We start from the raw sequence: 20684 nt of genomic DNA on the forward strand, positions 1-20684 counted from the left end.
AAGGAGAAAGAAGCTCACGCCGTGTCCAAGCCCAAGGCGGAATTGTTGACATCCAACATCTCTAGCTAGCTGATTTGGGTTGGAAAGGTGTTTTAGACTAGATCACGTAGCAGTCAGATAAGTATCCTTTAAAACAAAAAAAGGAAGAAAAGAAAATCCAGATAGTTCCTGACGAATTAACAGGTGTACACCACACTCTCGGGGTTTGAATTTGGTCAGGGAGGGGAAAGTGGAATACAGTCTTGTCTGTGTTCAGTTACTTGTTAAGAGTCTTTATCTTCCTGATTTGACTTGACTTTTTTTTTTAATGATAACTCAAGGTAAGAGCCATCGTGAAAATATATCTCAAAATGCATTGTCATCTTTAATTAGGGGCAGGTGACTTTGTTCATTGTAATGTCACAAGTCCTCATATTGAGTTTAGACCCGCTCTGTTTAAATGTCGTCTTTTAATCAAGTTGGGGTCAAAGCCACACCACAGAACCTGTCAGGGTACAAACTCTTCAACAACCTGCAGAAGTCACGTGTAAACTGATGAAAATTAGTGAAAAATCGTGGGCAATTACAAGTAATCGAATTTTTCAAACTGAGCTAAGCTAGCTAAGGTGTGGATTTGGTTCATCTGAAAATAGTTTGATTATAGGCATTTTGAAGATCCATTCTTATCTGCCTCCCCTAATTTAGTTTGGACACTGTTTAATGAAAGAGGCCTGAAATAGTTTCACGCATTCAGAATACTTGGCTCTTCCCACTTTCTGAGTAAATTTTTTTTTCCACATCCGTGTTGATTACTCAGTTACTTGGACTTTTAAAAGTCTCTGTCTGGGTGACTGCCCTAATGGTGCTATCTGATTCATTCAGGAATGTAGGCTGCTTTCTTATTGATGACCTCAGAGAACTTAACTGCTTTATCTTAAAAGTGAGAGTAGTTTTGTTGACTTGGTCCTGGGAGATCTAAGGCCAGAGGAAGGGGAGTAGGTGTTAAGGAGGAACCTCTGTCTTCGTGCCTAAGTGACCCTACTTTTCAAAAATAGAAGCCAAAGTGCAGTAGCCTCCATAGAGAAGCTTGTAAAATATTGTATTTTAAACTTTGACTGACATAGCAAGTTTTTCCTTTTTTCTTTTTCTTTTTCTTTCTTTCTTTTTTTTTTTAATTATAGGTCTGATTCTTCTCTCTCTCTGCAGGTGCAGTTTTAGAAAATAAACTGTTGCATATTAAATAAAGTGCAGTAGCTGAAAGTGAAAGAGTCACTTGTGTGAAAGATGAAAATCTTGCTTTCTTATCCAAATCATACTACATTTGAAATAACAAATCAGTATTTTCATGTGTTTTGCCTTTAAGCTGCTTAAAGGCTGAGATTTTCTAGGTAAACTGAGAAAACTAGAGTGCTGGCTAACTTTAAAGCATACTGTTGATACGCTGGTGAAAATGGGTTGTGAAGAGAAATTTGGAAACCTCTCCTGCTCTATGATTGGGCAAACGTTACTTGCCACCTCAAATAAAAAAAAAAAAACCTAAAAATTGGCATCTGTGGGCATAATTTACCGTGAAAATGGTGTGATCAAGCAAAGCTGTCTTCTGAAGCCAAAGTAATCTTTCAAGTTTGCATACTCCAGAATGAGCAAAGTTTTAGGAATTATTATCGACTACAAATTCTGTGATTCAGTTCTCAAAAAGTTTATTTATAAATTATGGATTATACATAATAAATAGAATGAGATTCTAGACTTGACTGCTGATTCCTATCTTGAGGTCATTAGGATTCTAATTTTTGGTTGTTTTCTCATGCCAGATTATCACCATGAGGTGTATAAGATCCCAGAATTCAGCAACGATGTTAATGGGGAGGCCAAAGAGACACAACCCATTTTTTTAGGTAGGTTCCTATGTCGATTAATTTCTTAGCAAAACATCGTGGCCATTTGCAATTAGGGGGAAAAAGGAAATTGTTCAGGAACGGGAAATGTCTGCCATTGCTTAATGTATGACATTCTTTTCAAGACCTTTTATTTTACAGATTGCCAATATATCCCTTATTAACATTGCTAAAAGTTGTAATTTCAGACATAAATGTTTATTAGTGTCTACACACAGTGCTAATTATCACTCACTCACAGAGCCAGATGCTGACTGTGCAGTTTTGTGGCTCTGCGCTCACCCCATTTACATTGCATATTCGCTGGCATGCTTCACTGGCAATAGTTTGTGTAATTGGGGTATTACATCTTTGACATCTGGATAACAGAAATTCAATTTCCAGGAAGCTGCTATTTGTTTGGTTTTGCTTCTGCCTTGGGTGGGATAGAGGATTAATGTGCTGTCTTATTATGTCCCTTCACCTCTGTGGCCCAGTTGCTAATCCTGCCATGACAAAATTAAATTAAATCTACAGTCAAAAAGCATAAGGAAAATAAAAGTGTGATTGTCTGCCTAACCAACTCTTGATAGTGCTAGTTATCATCAAAGAGCTCCTCATTTTCCTGGATTTGTGCCCCTTTCACACCAGCATTTTGGGGCAGGGGGAACAGCATGCTTTCCTCTTACCATCCTTGTTCCCAGCTCACGTCAGGGACGAGCAGAGCTAAAGCAGCATCTCTGAGACTTTCCAGCAAATGTAGCTGCATGATGGGTAGGCAGGTAGCCACAAACATTGCCACTTTTCCCATGTGCAGTGTTGGCGCACACGCTGTACAGGAAAGGTTTTGGATGTGCAGTTTTTTATTTGCACACCATCAGCCAAAAATGCAACCATGTAGGATTTTGCCTCTAAGAGTGAAGTACCCATAAGATCAGAGTGGAGAGTAGATGGTGTGGTCTTTGGCTTCAACCTTGCCCATCTTGGACCTCTGCAATCCCAGGTAGCAGGGTGAGGGCCCAGCACTGCATATCAAGGAAGCAGAACATGAGAGGGGTCAGAGCAAGAGCGATTACAATCAAAGCCACAATTACCCCATCAAAGGGGACTTCAGGTAGCAGGACTGCTGCCCAGACCCAGTGTGGGTCAGCCTTCAAACGAAGCTCTCACCAGGATCTCCCTGGTTTTGCTTTGAGGGATAAAAAGGGTAGGTCGGGATGCATTGGGAAGAAGTCAAATATTAATATATACTTTAAGAGGAAAAATGGGAGGGAAATGTCAGCATTTCTTACATGAGCGTTCATTAATGGCACATGGATCTTTTTGCTGAGGGAAAGAATATCACTGGTGCCAGCACTGCTCCCAGTACCTGTTTACTGTTAAAGAGAGCTAGGAGCCAAAAGGTTAATAATCAAGTGAAATGCTGTGGCCCAGAAAGAGAATATTCTTGGATTTCAGTCTTTCCAGTCCCCTAAACTTGGTCAGTTGGAATTCTGGTTTTTTTTTTTTAGACAGAGTTTCGCTCTTGTTATCCAGGCTGGAGTGCAATGGCATGATCTCGGCTCACTGCAGCCCCTGCCTTCCGGGTTCAAGCGATTCTCCTGCCTCAGCCGCCCGAGTAGCTGGGATTACAGGTTCCCGCCACCACACCTGGCTAATTTTTTGTATTTTTAGTAGAGACAGAGGTTCACCATGTTGGCCAGCCTGGTCTCGAACTCCTGACCTCAGGTGATCCACCCACCTCGGCCTCCCAAAGTGCTGGGATTATAGGCGTGAGCCACCGCGCCTGGCTTGTCAGTTGGAATTCTGTATTATCAGAGTACACTCTATAAGCCATTTGAAATAACGAATTTGCCCTTTAGTAGAAAATTTACGTTCACCATACAAATGGAACATCATGTCCTTGATTTAGTTCTTCTCCAGCAAGGCAGGCTTTCCCGCGCTTTCTGCTGTGTACTAGAAAAGTGGTAAGGTCACTATGAGGGAAGTGAATTGTAAGGATAAGAGAGGGGAAGCTGAAGAGCAACAGGATGCTAGTGCCCAGGATTCAGTAAGCTGGAAACTCCCAAAGATGATAGATGTTGTTGATTTTCTTCTTCCTGGTCCGAGTTGAGGAAGATACAAGAATTCCAATGAAAGACCAGGCTTGAAATAGATACATTTTCAAAGTGGTTGCTCAAGAAGGCCTTCAATATCAAGAGACAAAAGATTGAACAGCCTGGGAGCGTGCTGTGGGTTATTCTCAATCTTTTGTTCATTCTGAGGTCACGATGTAGTTGGTTCCCAAATAACATTTTTATTTTGTGATCTCTAGGTCAGTTAGGAAAAAAATAACAGAAATTGTCACAGAAACATGATTTCTGGAACAATTGAGAATAGTTACTGATGGCATCCGGAAGTAGGAATTTTTTGTTGACAGTGTTATAGTTTATAGTTTTACAGTTACACTTTTCAAAACATAGATTTAAATATTTCAATTATGTTTACTTTATAAATTGCTAAAGCCTGTCCATAAATATGTAGAATTCTATGGGAAGCTTATGACAGCCAAGGGGGGTTGGTACCAAAATACTAGAACTCTTTCCTCTATAACAAAGTACTGACACACTGTCCCAGGGATATTCTATAGGATTTTCTACATTCAAAGATATGTGTTCCCTTTAGTACTATCTGCATCTATAAGATCAAAGTTTATGTCCTAGGTGAAAAAGAGTCTTCCAGAATGTGGCAGAGGTTCCCATATCAGGTCTCCTTCTGTGGAACATTTTTAGGCTGTTAACGAACATAGTGCATCTCACATGGTCGGGTAGCTCAGTAGTGTAAATGGCTTGGCAGAGTGCTTTAGGAATTACATATTTTTAACTGGATAATAGGGTCAGAAGACATTACTTTACCCTGTGGACATTGACTTTCTCAAGCTGGCTGTGATGGGACTACAATGAAGATTTAAGCACTGTTTGAAGGAAAACGGTTCCGTTAAGTCAATTCACCCAGTGTCTATGAGAAAATACTCCAAACTCAGCACTTTTCTGGCATGGGAGTGGGGTCAGAGATAGTCACAGAAATGGATAGGACAGGGACCTTGTTCTCGGAGATTGAGATCCAGTTGGAGAGGAGACAAGACAAATTCAGGAAAGAGGGCACAGTATTCAGCAATCGTAAGAGCTACAGTTGTTTAAGCACTTACTGTGTGCAAGGCAGCACATTGAGCACTTTACATGAAAGACCTGAGTGGCTCTTCGCAGAATGTCTGTACGAGTTATCGTCATCCCCATTTTGTAGATGAGCCTAGAGATGTCGAGGTGACCTGCCCAAGGTCTCTCAAGTAGGAAGTACCACAGGTCAGGTGGGATTCCAGTGCAGGTCTGCCTGAGCTTTGAACACTGCACTTAACTGCCCCCCTGTGAACAGTAATTAAATGACAAATGTGAATGGTCAGGGCAACAGCAAATGCAGAGCTGGAAGGGGTAGAGGGGAGGGCTCTGCGAAGCAGAGATGTTGAACTAAAGGAAAGATTCGCTCCTGTATTTCTCCTCCCTGGAGAAGATTCCAGATGGGAAGGGTGAGGGAGCCGGCAGTAAGCATCATTATAGCTTGACCATGAGTGTTGCACCTTATGGCTTAGAAAGTACTTTCACATCTGTTTTCTCGGGATTTTTACCATATACCTGTGGGGTACTTAGGGTAGATACAATGATTCCTATAATGATGGGAACCAAAGCTCAGTTACCTGACCTTCTCGTTAATAGCAGAGACCAGAGTAAACCCAGGCCTCCTCTCAAAGATCCTTCCCCTCTGCCCTGTGGAGCCAGGCAAATCCAAGGCTCATGGAGGAGGCCTTAGCTGCTAGCAGGGCACTTACAGAAGGATTTTAATGAGACAATTAATTTATTATTCATAGCACTAATACAAATATAAAATGAAGTCTCTTTTCACACATTGGATTTTGGGTTACATTTATCATAGTATGTACATTTGAAACATATTTGTCAGGTGTTCAGTCTCATTCATTTATTCATTCAACAGATATTCATTGTACTCCGTTTTCATCCATGCCAAGCCCTGTTCTAGTTACTCTTTTTAGTATTCAGTTCAGTTATTCAGCTTTCCACAGATGAAGCACACAATGTGGCTGCCATGCCAGGTGAGCAGGATCGACGTCTCTGAAACTCCGAAATCTCTTTTCAATGGCTTTCTTGATGACAGCTGCCCCCACTAGAGTCCCCAGAATCTCCCCAAAGAGGACACACTCGAAAACTTCCTGTGCACTTTTACAAGTTAGAGAGTTATCTCCCAGCCACGACATCGTTCTCCTCCCTGGAGGACTGGGCAGGTCTGTTTGTAAGACGGAGGAGGTCTTCACCTGGAGTCAGGTGGCCTGGGTCCCACCCTGGTTCTTGGTTGGTTTCAAAAGGCTTAGGAGCTGAGTCCCTGCTCCCAAGAGGAAGAACGGTCTAGTGTGTCACCATATCTGGGGCAGGAGTTGCAACCTTAGGGGAAATGAAGGACCAAGGGGGAAAAGTAGAACCCCGAAATCCCAGTATTTGGAAGCAAGTGCTTCCCCACTCTGTTCCTCCCCGTAAAAGCTCCACCTTCAGCACCCTGGCCCCACTGTGTCCTTGTGTCCCTGTGCTCTTTCATGTCAGTCCTCTCCTTTTTTGGTGGTGGAATGAACAGAACAGACAACCTGGAGTGTCTCTTGGGGTTAAGTATGTGGCCAGTAATAGTGTCATTTACCCAGAGCTTGCTGTGTGCCAGGCACTATGTAAAGGACTTTGTAAATGTTATCCCATTAATTGTCCCAAGAAACGTGTTGTTTTTCCCTCTTGATGGATGAAGAATTTGAGGAGTTCACAGAGTTACTCAGTGCCAGAGCCAGGATGCAAGCCAGGGTCTGCCTATCTCCAAAGCAAGCCCTTAACTGCATGGCAGGCTTTGTTCAAACGCGCTCCCAAGCGGAACCCCCAGCGTGTCCAGCAGATCAAAGGGGAGCAGAGCTGCTTGAAGTAAGGTCGAGAAGACCCAGAGTGCCTTATGTGCGTTCCACATTCCTCTGTGGGCCTCTGCAGAATGTTAGGGCACCCCCAGTCACTATTTTAAAACCCCTGGTCTAGACTGTTCCCAAGGCTTCATACAGCACCTGATATGTCTGATTATACTCTAGGACCGAAAAATGGCTTCAAAAACAATTGCAAGCAAAGTCAAAGTTTGGAGAGCCTGTTGAGGAGACTTAAATACCGATAGCTTCTTTCAATTTATGTGCACATATACATGTGTTTCAGTAGCTATGGATGCAGAACTTTGTCGTTCTCACGTATGACTTGTTGCCTGAAGCCTGGGAGGCATTTGTATTTAGGCCATACGGGCACTCCATTTCTCATTTAGTTTCTATTGCAGCTACACTCTGAGGTTGGTGTTGGCCTCATGTTTTACAAATGGGAACCTCAACTCAGGGGTGAAAGTGATTTGCCCAAGGCTACATGGTCATTAGTAGCTGACCACACTTTCCAGTCGGGTCTCCTGACATCCACTTCTGAGCTCTTCACCTTGTCAGAGCTGCCACACTCCTTGCTCCAATCTGCTCACATGGGCTGATCTCAATACGTAACTTCTCACCCTCTCTCCTGCTTAGAGACTTCAGCTGCCTTGTCATGGGTTCTAGAATGAAGGCAAAGCCCTTCACTGAGTATTTAGTATGCGCAGTGTGAGCCGACCGCATCTACATCTCCCTGTCTCCAGCTTTCATGCAACCACCTTCCGTTGAGCCAGCCGGCTTCCTAAAGCAGGACTTCCAGGTGCAGAGGGGGCTCCACAGAGAGAAGGAATGGGGTGGCCAGGAGCTGCGGCCTGGGAAAGCCCCTCCTGCTGGGAAGAAAGGAGCTAGGGCTGTTTACTATCTCCCGTGTATGCTGGGCACTTCCGAACTTTATCTCATTTAACACTGAGACCAGCTCTGAGAAGGTATTGTCATTTCTACTTTTATATGAGAAAAATGGGCCTTTAGAATTGTTAATGTATGTAAGGTCATAGAGCTAGGAGACAAGAGCCTGGATCTGGAATTTGGACATGGCCTGGCCGCAGTCTTCCCACTGTAACACGCTGCCGTGGAGGAGTGAGGCCCTGCTCTCCCCCTCGTTCAGTTCGCTGTCTGTTCCTAAACCACCTTTCCAGCCTTCTCTTGCTCTTCACCCTCACTGAAAACATGTGCTGTTGTCAAACTGGCCACATCGTTCCCTCCTTAAAGCACCTTCCCGTTCTCATCTCCGCCGTTTCACGGTGGCTCCTTCTCCATCCTAGCCTCCTACCATGCCTTACCCCATTTCCAAACTCCTTCCCCTAAAATCCTGTCTCTCCTATCGGTTTTTAAAGCCCAGTTCAAATATTACCTTGGCCTGTAAGCCTTCTCAGTTTACATAGCATAGTAGAGAGAAGTCGGATTTAGAGTCAGAAAACCTTGCTTCGAATCTCAGGCTCCAGCTGTGACACCTTGGATAACACTCTTGAGGGCTTTCCTCATCTTCTATAATAGAAGAATAATGTTGGCCCTCCTGATGCACATGGGAAATCCTGTATGGTAAAATGCTTTTCAAACTGAAAACACTGTTTGTTTTTATTACCCCATTCTTCCTCCTTCTCCCAGATTTAGGAATTACCTTTTATTTTATTTTATTTTTTTGAGACAGAGTCTCGCTGGAGTGCAGTGGCGCCATCTCGGCTCACTGCAAGCCCCATCTCCCGGGTTCACGCCATTCTCCTGCCTCAGCCTCCCGACTATCTGGGACTACAGGTGCCTGCCACCACCTCCGGCTAATGTGTTTGTATTTTTAGTAGAGGCGGGTTTCACCGTGTTAGCCAGGATGGTCTCGATCTCCTGACCTCATGATCCGCCCGCCTCGGCCTCCCAAAGTGCTGGGATGACAGGCGTGAGCCACTGCACCCGGCCTAGGAGTTACCTTTTCTTCCTGTACTTGGGCACTAAGTAGTAACAGTACTCTTCTCTGGCACTCACCATGTGATGCCTAATATTTACTTATTTTTGTGTGTGGCTTTATTGTGCTCAAGTCACCCAGCAGATCCTCCCCCGAACCTTAACAGCTGCCACATTGAAATGGAGTTGTTTATTTGCAGGACTCTTCTAATCGCTCCTAATGTAAATTGTCAGATCCTAGAGGGCAAGTGTGACCTGAATTCATTTTGGATCCTTTGAGAACCTAGCACAATGCTGTATCCGTCATAGGTACTCTGCTGATAGGTCTTCAGATATGTGATTTAAATGCATGAATATATTGGACACTGTCGTTAGGACTCTGAAGATTTATTGTAAAGTATACTGCTATATTGAGATTTTAGAGACATTTAGTGAGCCAAACTAAAAGATGCCTCATTTAACTTTAAGCTTCTGTAACATACTAGAGTAGAAATTTGGGATTTCTGATGTTGATTTGTGAGATACAACTTCTTTTTTCAAATCTAGAAGAGACCGAAAAGGAGAACTCACATATGAAAGCCAGTGACATGTTGGAAACCAAAATTGGAAAATCACATTTGTTCTACTTGTTCCTTATTCTGCTCTAACACAGGTACAGCTTTACAAAGGTGCTTAAGATAGCACTGGCCCGTCTGTAAACCGATGTTGACATTGTTGACTTCTCAGATTCCACATGAAGCAAGCTTTTCTACCTTAATTTAAGGACATACAGCCATGTATTAAACATCACACCAACCAACCTCGGTGCCTGTCAGGTTTCTGAGGGAGTTGGGCCCCTGCACACAGCCGCCCAAGTTGTACCTGCCCAAGGGGGCGCTGTGAAGGACCAGTGGGGCTAACATGCAGCCTGCAGCTGCTTGCCACGGCCTGTGTGGGGGCAGCAGCTGTCCTGAGGAAAAACCACCTCTTTCTGTTTCTCAGGAAGGCTCGTTGTGGTTCAGCAACTGTCCTGTAAATTAAAAGTGTGATATATTGTGGTCTTTTACTTTTCTTACACTGGGCATGACCACATCGTTGAAAAAAAATAATAATAAAGTCATGAAGGGTAGAATCTAAGGAAACGTGTTGACAATTCAGCCTCTCTGTGATTTTATTTTCGGAGGAAAATCATATGGCCGTCTATACGGTGAAACAAGGATTTTGAACCAGTGTGTTCTGCATCTCAAAGTTAAAAATAGACTTGGGATGTTGGCGCAGGAAGTCTGTTATCCTTATAAGTAGCAGATTATCGGAGAGAAAGTGACCCGGACAGCAGTGCCCCAGCAATAGCAGGGGAGTGGGGCTGGTGAAGGGCAGAAACCTGAACCTGCAGCCATTGCGATCCACATGGTGCCTTTCGGTTCCTGAGAGTATTGTGTGCAACTTGGGCTGCCCCTCTGCCTGAAATTCTTTTCCATTTTTCAGAGACAGGGTCTCACTCTGTTGCCCTGGCTGGAGTGCATGGCATGATCGTAGCTCACTGAAGCCTCCAACTCCTGGGCTCAAGCTACTCAGCCTTCCAAGTAGCTGGGACTTCAGGCATGTACCACCATGCCCAGCTAATTTTTTTATTTTTTGTAGAGACAGCATCTCCCTCTGTTGCCCTGGTTGGTCTTGAACTCCTGGCCTCAAGCGATCCTCCAGCCTTGGCCTCCCACAGTGCTGGGATTGTAGGTGTGATGCTTGAAATTACTTGTCATCTAAGTGCACCCAAACTCCCTAGCATGACAGCTGAGACCCTGCATGAACTGCCCCCGTCTACTTCTTCCAGCTGATTCCTGACACTCCCCTCTTGCCTCCATGTACAGCAGCCATACCAGACCACTTTTCATTCCTGCAGCAGCTCTCCTTCCTTACATTTCAGACTGTGTACTTCCTCACTTCATTGACATGCTTACCACTCTTCTGCAAAAAAAAAAAAAAAAAATCTACAAAAAAATACAAAAATTAGCAGGGTGTAATGGTGCATACCTGTAGTCGCAGCTACTCAGGAAGCTGAGGTGGGAGAATCAGTTGAGCCCGGGGGTTGGAAGTTGCAGTGAGCTGAGATAGCACCATTGCACTCCAGCCTGGGCAACAAGTGAGAGCCTATCTCAAAAAAAAAAAAAAAAAAACACACACAAGAAAATCCCAATAGGGCAACAAGTGCTTGCTTAATTTATTTGTTCCACTTGCTTCTTAAAGAACATAACCACATATTCCAGTCAACACTTATTTTTTGTATGGTCACATATATCTTCAATGGACACTGAGAAATACAGTCTTTTACTTGGACCCTAAAATATAATGGTCTTTGGCACTAGAAATCTAAAAGCTTCCTTTGGTATCAACTCTTCCAAGCCTGTATGTATCCTGCTATCATCTAGCCCGATCTCTTTGCATTTTTGTTTGCAGAACAATGTCTGGCACATTCTAGGAAATATCATAAATATTTGTTAAATAAACTTTTTTTCCTTTGAGTTAGAGTCTCACTGTGTCACCCAGGCTGGAGTACAGTGGTGCAATCTCGGCTCACTGCATCCTTCACCTCCGATTCAAGTGATTCTCCTGCCTCAGCCTCCTGAGTAGCTGGCACTATGGGTGCTTGCCACCATGCCTGGCTAGTTTTTGTATTTTTAGTAGAGACAGGGTTTCACCATTTTGGCCAGGCAGGTCTTGAACTCCTGACCTCAAGTGATCTGCCCTCCTTGGCCTCCCAAACTGCTGGAATTACCGGCATGAGCTACCATGCCTAGCCTGTTTTCTATTTTATTAGGTAAAAGTCTCCCTCCTTTAAAGTCTAACTCTGAAATAGGATGCCCTTCTGTGCCCCTGTGTGTCACCAGTCTCCATGCCACCCCTCTCCCCGGGCCTCGCAGACTCACATGGCACAAGGGACAGCACCCCTGGAATCTTGCAACACTGGGGCCCTGGCGTGTGCTCTGCTGGCCTCTTTGCCTAGAGTGACCTCGACTACCCTTGCCTCCATGATCTTTTAATTGTCCTTCCAGTCTCAGCCTGAATTCCTTCAGGGTAATACTCTGAGTGTTCAATGCTGTATTCCTACTGTAGTATTCCTTGGCGCAGAGTAGACTCTTAATAACTATTTTCGAATACATGAGTTCCATGTTAAAACATATTAAAAGGTAGTGTGCCTCCAGTAATCAGTAGATCAGAGTGGGACGATTAAGATGAGGCCGTTTCCTTGTGCAGGATTGTCCCATGCGACACAGGAGGTCTTCATCCCACCCTCCACGTGTCGGCAGTGTAAACATACGTCAATGTTTATAGCACCCCATCTACACATTGAACCCATCAAACGCGCCCTCTGCGAATGTAAGCTACAGCATGGTCCTTAGCAGGGCAGGGTTGTGGGATCAGTCATTCTGAAGGCAATTTGACTTTAAACAGGAAAAAAACTATTCCATTGCCATCAGCTGAACGCACCTCCCTCATCCGTTGTCTCACAGATGCCAGGATGAAGGGGGAGCAGATGAGAGGCTGTGCTGAACAATGTGGCCGCATGACCATAGTTAGGAGAGAGAGAGGTCAAAGGGCACATTCCACTGGGGGTCAGGTGACTGTGCCTCATTTCTCTACAAAGGATAGCTTATCGCACGCATATTTGATAATATATTTTCAAAAAATCATTACAAAGTTTAGACAGATTTTCTTTCAGTATTCCACACAACCAATATCCTTGTAAATAAGAATCCATAAAATTGTTTTCTTAGTATTGCATTTTTTTCAAACATGCAGAAATATACCATGTTATTCAGATTCTAAGGGGATTACAATGTGTTTTACTTGAAATCAAACTTTATATCTGAAAGGTTAATGGAGAAAACTAATTATGCTGCTATCTGGTAACCAAATGTGTGAGGAGACATTTGTCTCTGTAATTAACAGCAAGGAACTTTTATAGTTCCATAAAATCAGATGCTACATAGAGTATTCTGTGAGCATTTGTTTGGCCGAGGTGTCCAAAACAGAGATGTTTATGGATGATATAAACTTGAGCTGAAATGTAATGCAGGTGTCTGTGTCTCTCGCAGCATTTCTCATTGTTGAAATGGAAGCCAAAAGATTAATACCTTTACATTGTCATGATAAAATAAGTGATGTGTTCTTGGAACAGTGGAACGCTACATAAGTTACTCAGTAATTCCAAGAATTTATTCTGTTCCAGGAATAATATCCTTAACAATTTATTTTTACAGAAAAAGTTGATGCAATAGAATAGACTATGAAGTTGCTTGCGTGGTGAATGGAATTATATCTCTCAAGTATGACTTTACACCTATATAGGAAATGTACAGAACCCCACAAAAATGCAAGGTACCTCTTAACAGTGGAAAGTCAGGAGATGCAAAAGTTAAGGTTCCTCTGTTGCATTAACTCATTCTCATTGCACATAGATAATTTTTTCGATTACCAGCAAGACTTTAATGGGTACCTTAATATGCACAGCATGAAATGTGGCTGAGGAGTTGCTGCAGGAATATTAGCTTTAGCGTTTCCCTACAAGTTCAGTGTTCCTCTTTTCAACTCTCCACTGGGAGGGAGAGCCTGGTGCCGGCACACAGTAGAGCAGGGTGGCCCAGGTCCGACCTAGCTTCCCTGGTTTACTTGATCATTCTGGACAGGCAGCTTTTTCTTCACATTTGTTGAGGCAGGGGAAACTGAATTTCCCACCCATTATCTGTGATGAACTAGGAAGAAGATGGAGATGAGATATGTCCCTCGGGGAAGGCTTTCATGGGAATATGTGGCCGAATTTAGGCACCAAATGGCCTCTGCTTGCCACCCAGCTGCACACTCCACAGAAGGAAGGAGAACTGCACAGATGCCTCCGATGTGGGTTTATCTCTTGCACGTCAGTGGTGGTGTTTTTCCATCAGCTTTCCTCAACCATATCTTCTCGTCATATCTGTTATTAGAATTGACGTTAATATATTCATATTGTAGATATTTACTGAAGCCACCGTGCCATGCTGGGAGGTTGTAGAACCCACTAGGTTGCGATAAGAGAAATTAAGGATTCTGTGGGAACATGAGGCCTCCCAGGCCTGGGGAATTAAGGAATACGGCCCTTGAGAAAATGACCTTGAAACTGAGACCTGAAGGGCCGATCTGGTGTTGGGGCTGAGGACACGGAAGGGGCAGCATGTGGGGACCAGCTTGTGAGACACAGGAAAAGGCCTTTGGCAGGGCCAGGGCTGCACAGTCAGTCACTTCTTGGATTCTGATTGAATTGTTCTGAAGGGAGGCCTGGGCACTTATATTTTTTAAAAGTTGCCCCAGTGGTTCTCATGTGCAGCCAGACCCTAGAGCCAGACACCACCATAGAACAGGAGAAATGTGGCAGGAGCCAGGGCTGGAGCAACGGCAAAGAGGCCCGGCCTCTCAGGGAGCTGCAGCTCCATCCTGGGGATATTGGCACTCCATGGAGGTCTGCAGTGTAACTTGATTTGCATTTTTGAAAGATCACTCTAGCTTCAGGGTGGAATAGAATGGGAGGAGAGCAGTCCTGAAGGCTTGTGGCAGTAGCCCCATGGAGTGATACCAAGAATGGGGTGGTGGTGGGGAGAAGCGGTAGGATTCTAAAGTAATTTAGAAGTTATAAGAAGCGGGACTTGGTGACCAATCGGCTATGGGAGGGAAGGAAAGAGGAATAACTCCTAGGTTTTTGGCTCGGACAGCTGAGTTGGCCCATTTACTAAGGCTAGGGGATGGTCGTGATAAAATAACCTTTTTGGACATGATGTTAAGGTTGCTTTTGAGATGTCCAAGTGAGGCTCTCTGGTAAGCAACTGGATGTATGGCTCTGGAGCCTTGAGATGGAATCTGGGCTGGAGTCCTCTTGTACAGATAGTCAGTGGAGCCAGGAGAGAGGACGGGTGAATCCAGGAAGAGCATGGAGGGCGAGAAGACTGCCTAGGCCAGTGTCTTAAAACTGTGGACACTGAAGGCAATGTTTTGCACACCAGTGGTTGTGACCTGTAAGTAGGTCATGATATCAATTTAGTGAATTGTCACCGACACTACAACAGTAACAATAGCATTAAGAAGAAGAAGAAAGAAATACAGTAAAATAGAAAACATCAAAGTATACTGCATGCAGGGAAGGTAAATTCCTGACACTGTCGTTAAGAGTTGTGTGCATGGTATGTGTGTTGTAGGTCATCATGAAAAATGTATTTCTTGCTGTGAACCATGGTCAGAAAAGTTTGGAAGCCACTGATTTAAGTTACAATTGCTTTAGTCCCAGAGATTTCCCACAAGATTCACTCAGGGAAGGCTGCCATTCTCCAGGTCCCTTGGGCCCCAAGTTATCCAAATCCCTTGAGATCCTTGGAAGAAAAAGCCATTGTGAGTGTGATCTGTTTGTCATCATTATTAATAATATTTGCATTGAAAATGAAATTGTGCGATAGCATGTGTGTTTAACTCAGAATATTTTAAAAGTTTAAATGACTGAAGAAATATAATCCAGACGGTACTTAATGATGTTCATACTTAACTGATCCATAAGGTAGATGTGGAATTAACATCTCAGGAAGGAGGGGAGATTTGCATTTCTGTGTCAAGACTCTCTTAGAAGTTTTCTGTACAGGAGAGCAGAGGATCGGTGTTTCGACTTATATTGAAAAGGGTGCATCTTTGCAAATAGTACATTATGAACATTTTCTTGTCGAATGAAGGCAAGACTTGTGTTACTGCAGGAATTCAGAAGCAGCTCTTGATCTACAATCTTGTTCTATTTTTCCTGGGTGTATTGTCAGCCTTTGGAGACTTTTGCTGTGTGTGTCATAGAATAGTGAACACAAACTTTTATTTCACTTTTCTGAAGTTTTCATCTTTGGCTTTTGTAGAACTAACGGGCTTCACATGGACCAAGTTTCCAGTTTGTATTTTTCTAAGAGACAGGATCTCGCTATGTTGTCCAGGCTGGAGTGCAGAGGCTGTTCACAGGTGTGGTTATAGCATACTGCAGCCTTAAACTCCTGGGCTCAAGTGAACCTCCTGCCTCAGCCTCACAAGTACAAATTTCCAATTTAAAAGGAAATATCAGCCTCATTCTTCTTAGTTTGGAGCAGTGCAACTAAGTCAGAATCTGTAAAGATGGTTTGATCCAGTGATTTCCTTATTTCCACCATGTGTGCTAACATTCCTAGGTAGTTAAGGTACCAGCTAGTGCACACGGCACCCACGTCTTGTTGTGACAGCTCCCTGGACACTGGCTTGATGGTCTCATGAATGGAGCCCTTCCTGCCATTCAGCTAGTTCCTTGAGCAGCTTAGTAGAGCAGTGCAGCACAGGGACCCAGAAGCCTGATGCATCCAATGCAGGTCTCTGACCTCACAGTCTCTGCGTCTCCTGGGTAAAATGTGTACGTCAGTGCTCGAACCTCTCAGCTTGGTGTCAGGATTCAATGTAGGCAGGGTGCTTTCCAGAGGCCTGGTACATACTAAGTGCTCTGAAGTGATATTAATAGCTTTAACACTCTTTCCCTTAAATACATCCAAATTCCTTTTAAGGATACGGGACTTGTAATGAGTTTCAAGAGAAAGTGGCCTTAGCATGTATTCCAGGGATTACAAAATATACCACACCCCAGCACCTCCCTGCTTGACTTTTCTTGCTGCCATCTAGCTGCTGGTGAGTCAGTCGTTCCTGCCCAATTTCATTGTGATGTTTTCAGGTCCACAGCTACATCTACCAGTTGCCTTATACCCAGCTTGGGAGTACCACAAGGAAAAGTTTGTAAATAATTCTTCTAGATTATTTTCCCTCTAAAACAGTCATATATATTCATTTTGAAACAATTTTTTAAACAATTTATAAAGCTGAAAACAAAATAAAAAGTAAAAGATCCCAGCTGGTCTGAAGTGAGCAAGTTACCTCAGTTGATTGTTCATGGTGAGTTGTAGGTCAAACTCCTTCTACTATTTCCCCCTTCTCACTAATACACTTGAGTAGTTATTTGGGGTTTTGGGGTGGTTTTTTGTTTTTTTTTTTTGAGACAGAGTCTCACTCTGTTGCCCAGGCTGGAGTGCAGTGGCGCGATCTCAGCTCACTGCAACCTCCGCCTTCCAGGTTCAAGCGATTCTCCTGCGTCAGCCTCCCGGGTGCCTGGGATTACAGGCACCCACCACCACACCCAGCTAATTTTCTTATTTTTTTAGTAGGGACGGGGTTTCACCATGTTGACCAGGCTGGCCTTGAACTCCTGACTCAAGGGATCCGTCCACCTCGGCCTCCCAAAGTGCTGGGATTATAGGCGTGAGCCACTCTGTCCAGCCCTTGACTAGTTTTTTTTTTTTTTTTAATTAAAATTTTAAAATCTCGTCCCAATCACGCTCTCCAGTGGTAACCCCTATTACCAATAGAGGTGTGTGTGAAATATGTGTGTGTGTCACAGAAAAAGAAAATAGAATTATGCTATATAACGTGTTGCAACTTTTTTCACTTAACCTAATCTTCGTTTATTTCACCCATATTGACTGCCTATTTGGAGCCAGGCAGATTTAGCCCCTAGTTATCCTGTAGTGAACGAGATGATCGTGATCTCAGCTTTCTTGAAGCTAATAATTTGTCTTTCACATACTTCCAAATGACTCTAGAAGGGTCTATTTCACTCTTTACAGATATGAAATGATATAATTGCATTCTACTGCTGTACCATAATTCACTAATCTAATATTCTGTTGATAAATGTTTACATTGTTCCCAATATTTCCCCTGTAAAATGATGCTGTAGTGAATATTCACAGGTATTTGTTGGAATATTTCTGTAGGATAAATTTTGGTAAGTGGAATTGCCATATTCTACCCCAAAAAGGTTTTGTTGAATTACATCCCTACCAACAGCATATGAGAGTTGTGACCCTAAATTATCACCAAAAATGGCCTTTTTGAATCTATAATTACATAAAAAGGAAAAGAATTTTATGTTAATTTTCATTACATTAATAATTAGGGAGATAAAATACTTAAAATATTTATTGATCATTTTTTCTCTTGTGAATTACACGTTCATGTCCTTTGTCCAACATCATTAGTATTCATCATCTTCTTTATTGATTTATAAGACCTCTTCCATGCATTTGAGATTTAACTCTTTGACTTGATCATTCTTGAATATTACTCAAAGTGGTGGTTTCAGACCTAGCTGCTTAATGTTATATGCAATCACTCATCAGGGAACACTGGACAGCCATGCTATATTGATTATAAAATAAAACTTTGCTTTCCATGATATAAGAACATTTGAAGGAGAAATAAGTAGACAAAAGTCTTTGAATTCACTGGGTAGTTCTAACTGTGTCCTATCGCTCTTACAAAAACCTTCATTGATCTCCTGTCACTTTGAGGATAAAGTCAAAGTGTCAGAATCCTTTTGTTTTTGACTTTGCCCCATTCATTGCCTTAACTCCAGCTAAGTTCGCTGATTCGCCAGTGCCCACTTCACTTCTCTCTTGCCCTCAAGCTTTGTTCAGTGCCGTTCTCTTTTCTCCTCCCCAAAGTGCCATGGAAATGCTAGTGTTGTTTATTGACCACCTCCAGTCTTGCCATCTTTGTGAGGTGTAGTCCTCCCAGAGTAAAATGATCTGTTTCTCTCTGTAATTCCTGAAACACTTGTCACTTACACGATTTCTAAGGCATTGATCATGAATCCCCTTAGTTTTGTCTGTTCAGTCATGGACACCGTACCTGTGCTTCTAGGAAGTGTAGCTGGCGATGCTGAAGAGCCTGACTCGCAGGCACCAGCCCTTGCCCCTGGGATGGGCCAGCCCACCCACCCTTAGCCTTGCTTATCAGCTGGCAAACATGTAACCATGGGTGCCCAGTGCTGGGGTCCAGGGTCCGTAGGAAGCTGCACATCTTGGTGGGTAGAAGATTGTTTTAAAATTAAATGCAAAAACATGGGGAGTGTAGGACAGGACTTGCATTTACTTTTTTAAGAGAAAACATAAGGACATCTAAGAAAATTGTTTGTTCCTTATTCCCCTCCTAGGACTCTGCCCCCAAACTTCTCATAGATACTTACTCTCCTTTGGCTTTCTGTGTTCTTTGAGGGAAAAGTTTGAGAAGCTGTGTGATAGCTCATTTTGCACAGCTGTTTGTTGCTTCATTTCCTGGTATTTCTTTGCTCTTTTTGACCCTAAATGCCCATCTCAAGCCGTTTGTGCCTTTTTGGCTTTCAGTGCCTGTTTTCCCACTAGGATCCTTGGTGTTCCCTCTTGGTACCTGTCCTGGCTTCACATCTTCAGCCATGATTACAAGGTGCTCCTGCCCGCTGGCTGTGGTTGACCCCTGTGCTGCTTAGACCTGCCCGTCCATCAGAAGAGTGCCATTATACTCTTAGAGCTGTGTACATACTCTTTTGTCTCTTGTGCTAGGCTATCACCTCCTGAAGGGAAGAGACTGTGTATTATATATATATATATATTTTGTTACATTGTGTCATATTTAGTAGTAGTACAGTAAATATTTATTAAGTGGATGAGTAAACCTGATAGTATCTCAACAGATTTGAAAGGATCTTAGCTGTCCTTTAAATGTAAATGCCATGTATACATTGGGCTGCTTCATTATTTTCTACCTGTAGTTCTCAGCTGAACAGGACCCTCAAGCACATGGAGATATATTTGTGTCTAGATATGCCTTTTCATAGTATTTGATTCATCCAATTAAATGATTCTATGGCCACTTTTTGACCTTTTCTGTGGCATTCAGCCTATGCAGTGTGGAGCCTTGGAGTTCTTGAGCATCCTCCAAGGGCAGCTTCAGGAATCGGATTCGGGCACAGTCTCCTCAGCAGAGCTTTGCTCTTATTTATTTATTGGGGTTCCACTTTAGATTGCACTTCGAAGAAAAAGAGCTTGTTTGGAAAACCATTGCCCTCTTCCATAGACTGATGCTTCTCACACCATTGTTGGCTGAGTTCGACTCCCAGTCTTGTGTGTCCCTCATAAACATGGCAATTGTCCCTGCAGGCTGCCAGCTGGGACCTTGATAGCATCTGCATGTTAATGGGGTCTGGAAAGAGGTGCCAGCCTCAGGTCCTCAAAGCACAGGGTCCGCTTCAGATTCCTCTTGTTTCAGCTCACTTGTGGAGGTTGTGCAGAGAGCTGCCCGCAGGCCTGAAGGCCCCGGCTCCGTGCTCCCACCCATCTCGCATTTGACAGGCCACCCATCAGTCTATCCACAGCATGGCTCCATGTCAACCTCTACGAGTTTTTAAGAGGAAATATTTTGGGCCATATAGTATAATCCTGGTCATCTTATTATTTCTCACTGATAAACTCTTTCTCTTTAACATGCTATTACCCACTCCCTAAAAAATGCAAGGAGTTTTAAAAGCATTTTTCTTTAAAATATGTTCACCATGTTGTGCAACCATCTCCAGAGCTTTTTCATCACCACAAACAGAGACGCATCCTCATTGTCACCTCTCCTGCAGATGCTTCTGCACTGTTTCTGGTATTTACGAACTGGAAAGGCCAGCTCTTTAAGACCATCTGTGGCCCCACCTCCAGGCTGGAAGCTGCCTTTTCAGTTCATTGTTTTTCTTGTTGATAAAGAACAGTGTCCTACCCATAATACTGCCTAGTATATTTAGAGATAATTAAGTCACTCAGTAGTCACTTATTTATTAGTGAAAGAACCCAACCCCCCCTCCATCTTTCCTTGTTCCTTTAATCTGTTCAATTGGCTTTTTCATTATCTCCTCAAATTTCTCAGTGACCTCTTTAACATAGGACAAAACGGGACATGATAGTGTAATACTCAGTATAGCGGTCGGATTGGACCCCACTTCTTTCAGATGCCCTCAGTCCATTCTGCTCAGGTAAGTCGCCGAACATGGCACCCCT

General features: G+C 43.4%; 1 protein-coding gene across 1 annotated transcript in view; it reads left to right on the forward strand.

Moving 5' to 3' along the window:
• The first annotated feature begins 230 nt into the window (after window positions 1-230).
• The window catches only part of BEND7 (BEN domain containing 7), an 86625-nt gene continuing 66171 nt past the window's right edge, over window positions 231-20684 (forward strand). The window contains 2 exon segments of the mRNA XM_017874628.1: window positions 231-320; window positions 1794-1877. Of these exon segments, the coding sequence (XP_017730117.1) occupies window positions 308-320; window positions 1794-1877 (97 nt within the window). The 5' untranslated portion in view covers window positions 231-307.

This window comes from Rhinopithecus bieti, unplaced genomic scaffold, assembly GCF_001698545.2.
Source record: "Rhinopithecus bieti isolate Rb0 unplaced genomic scaffold, ASM169854v2 scaffold_1012, whole genome shotgun sequence".
NCBI lineage: Eukaryota > Metazoa > Chordata > Mammalia > Primates > Cercopithecidae > Rhinopithecus > Rhinopithecus bieti.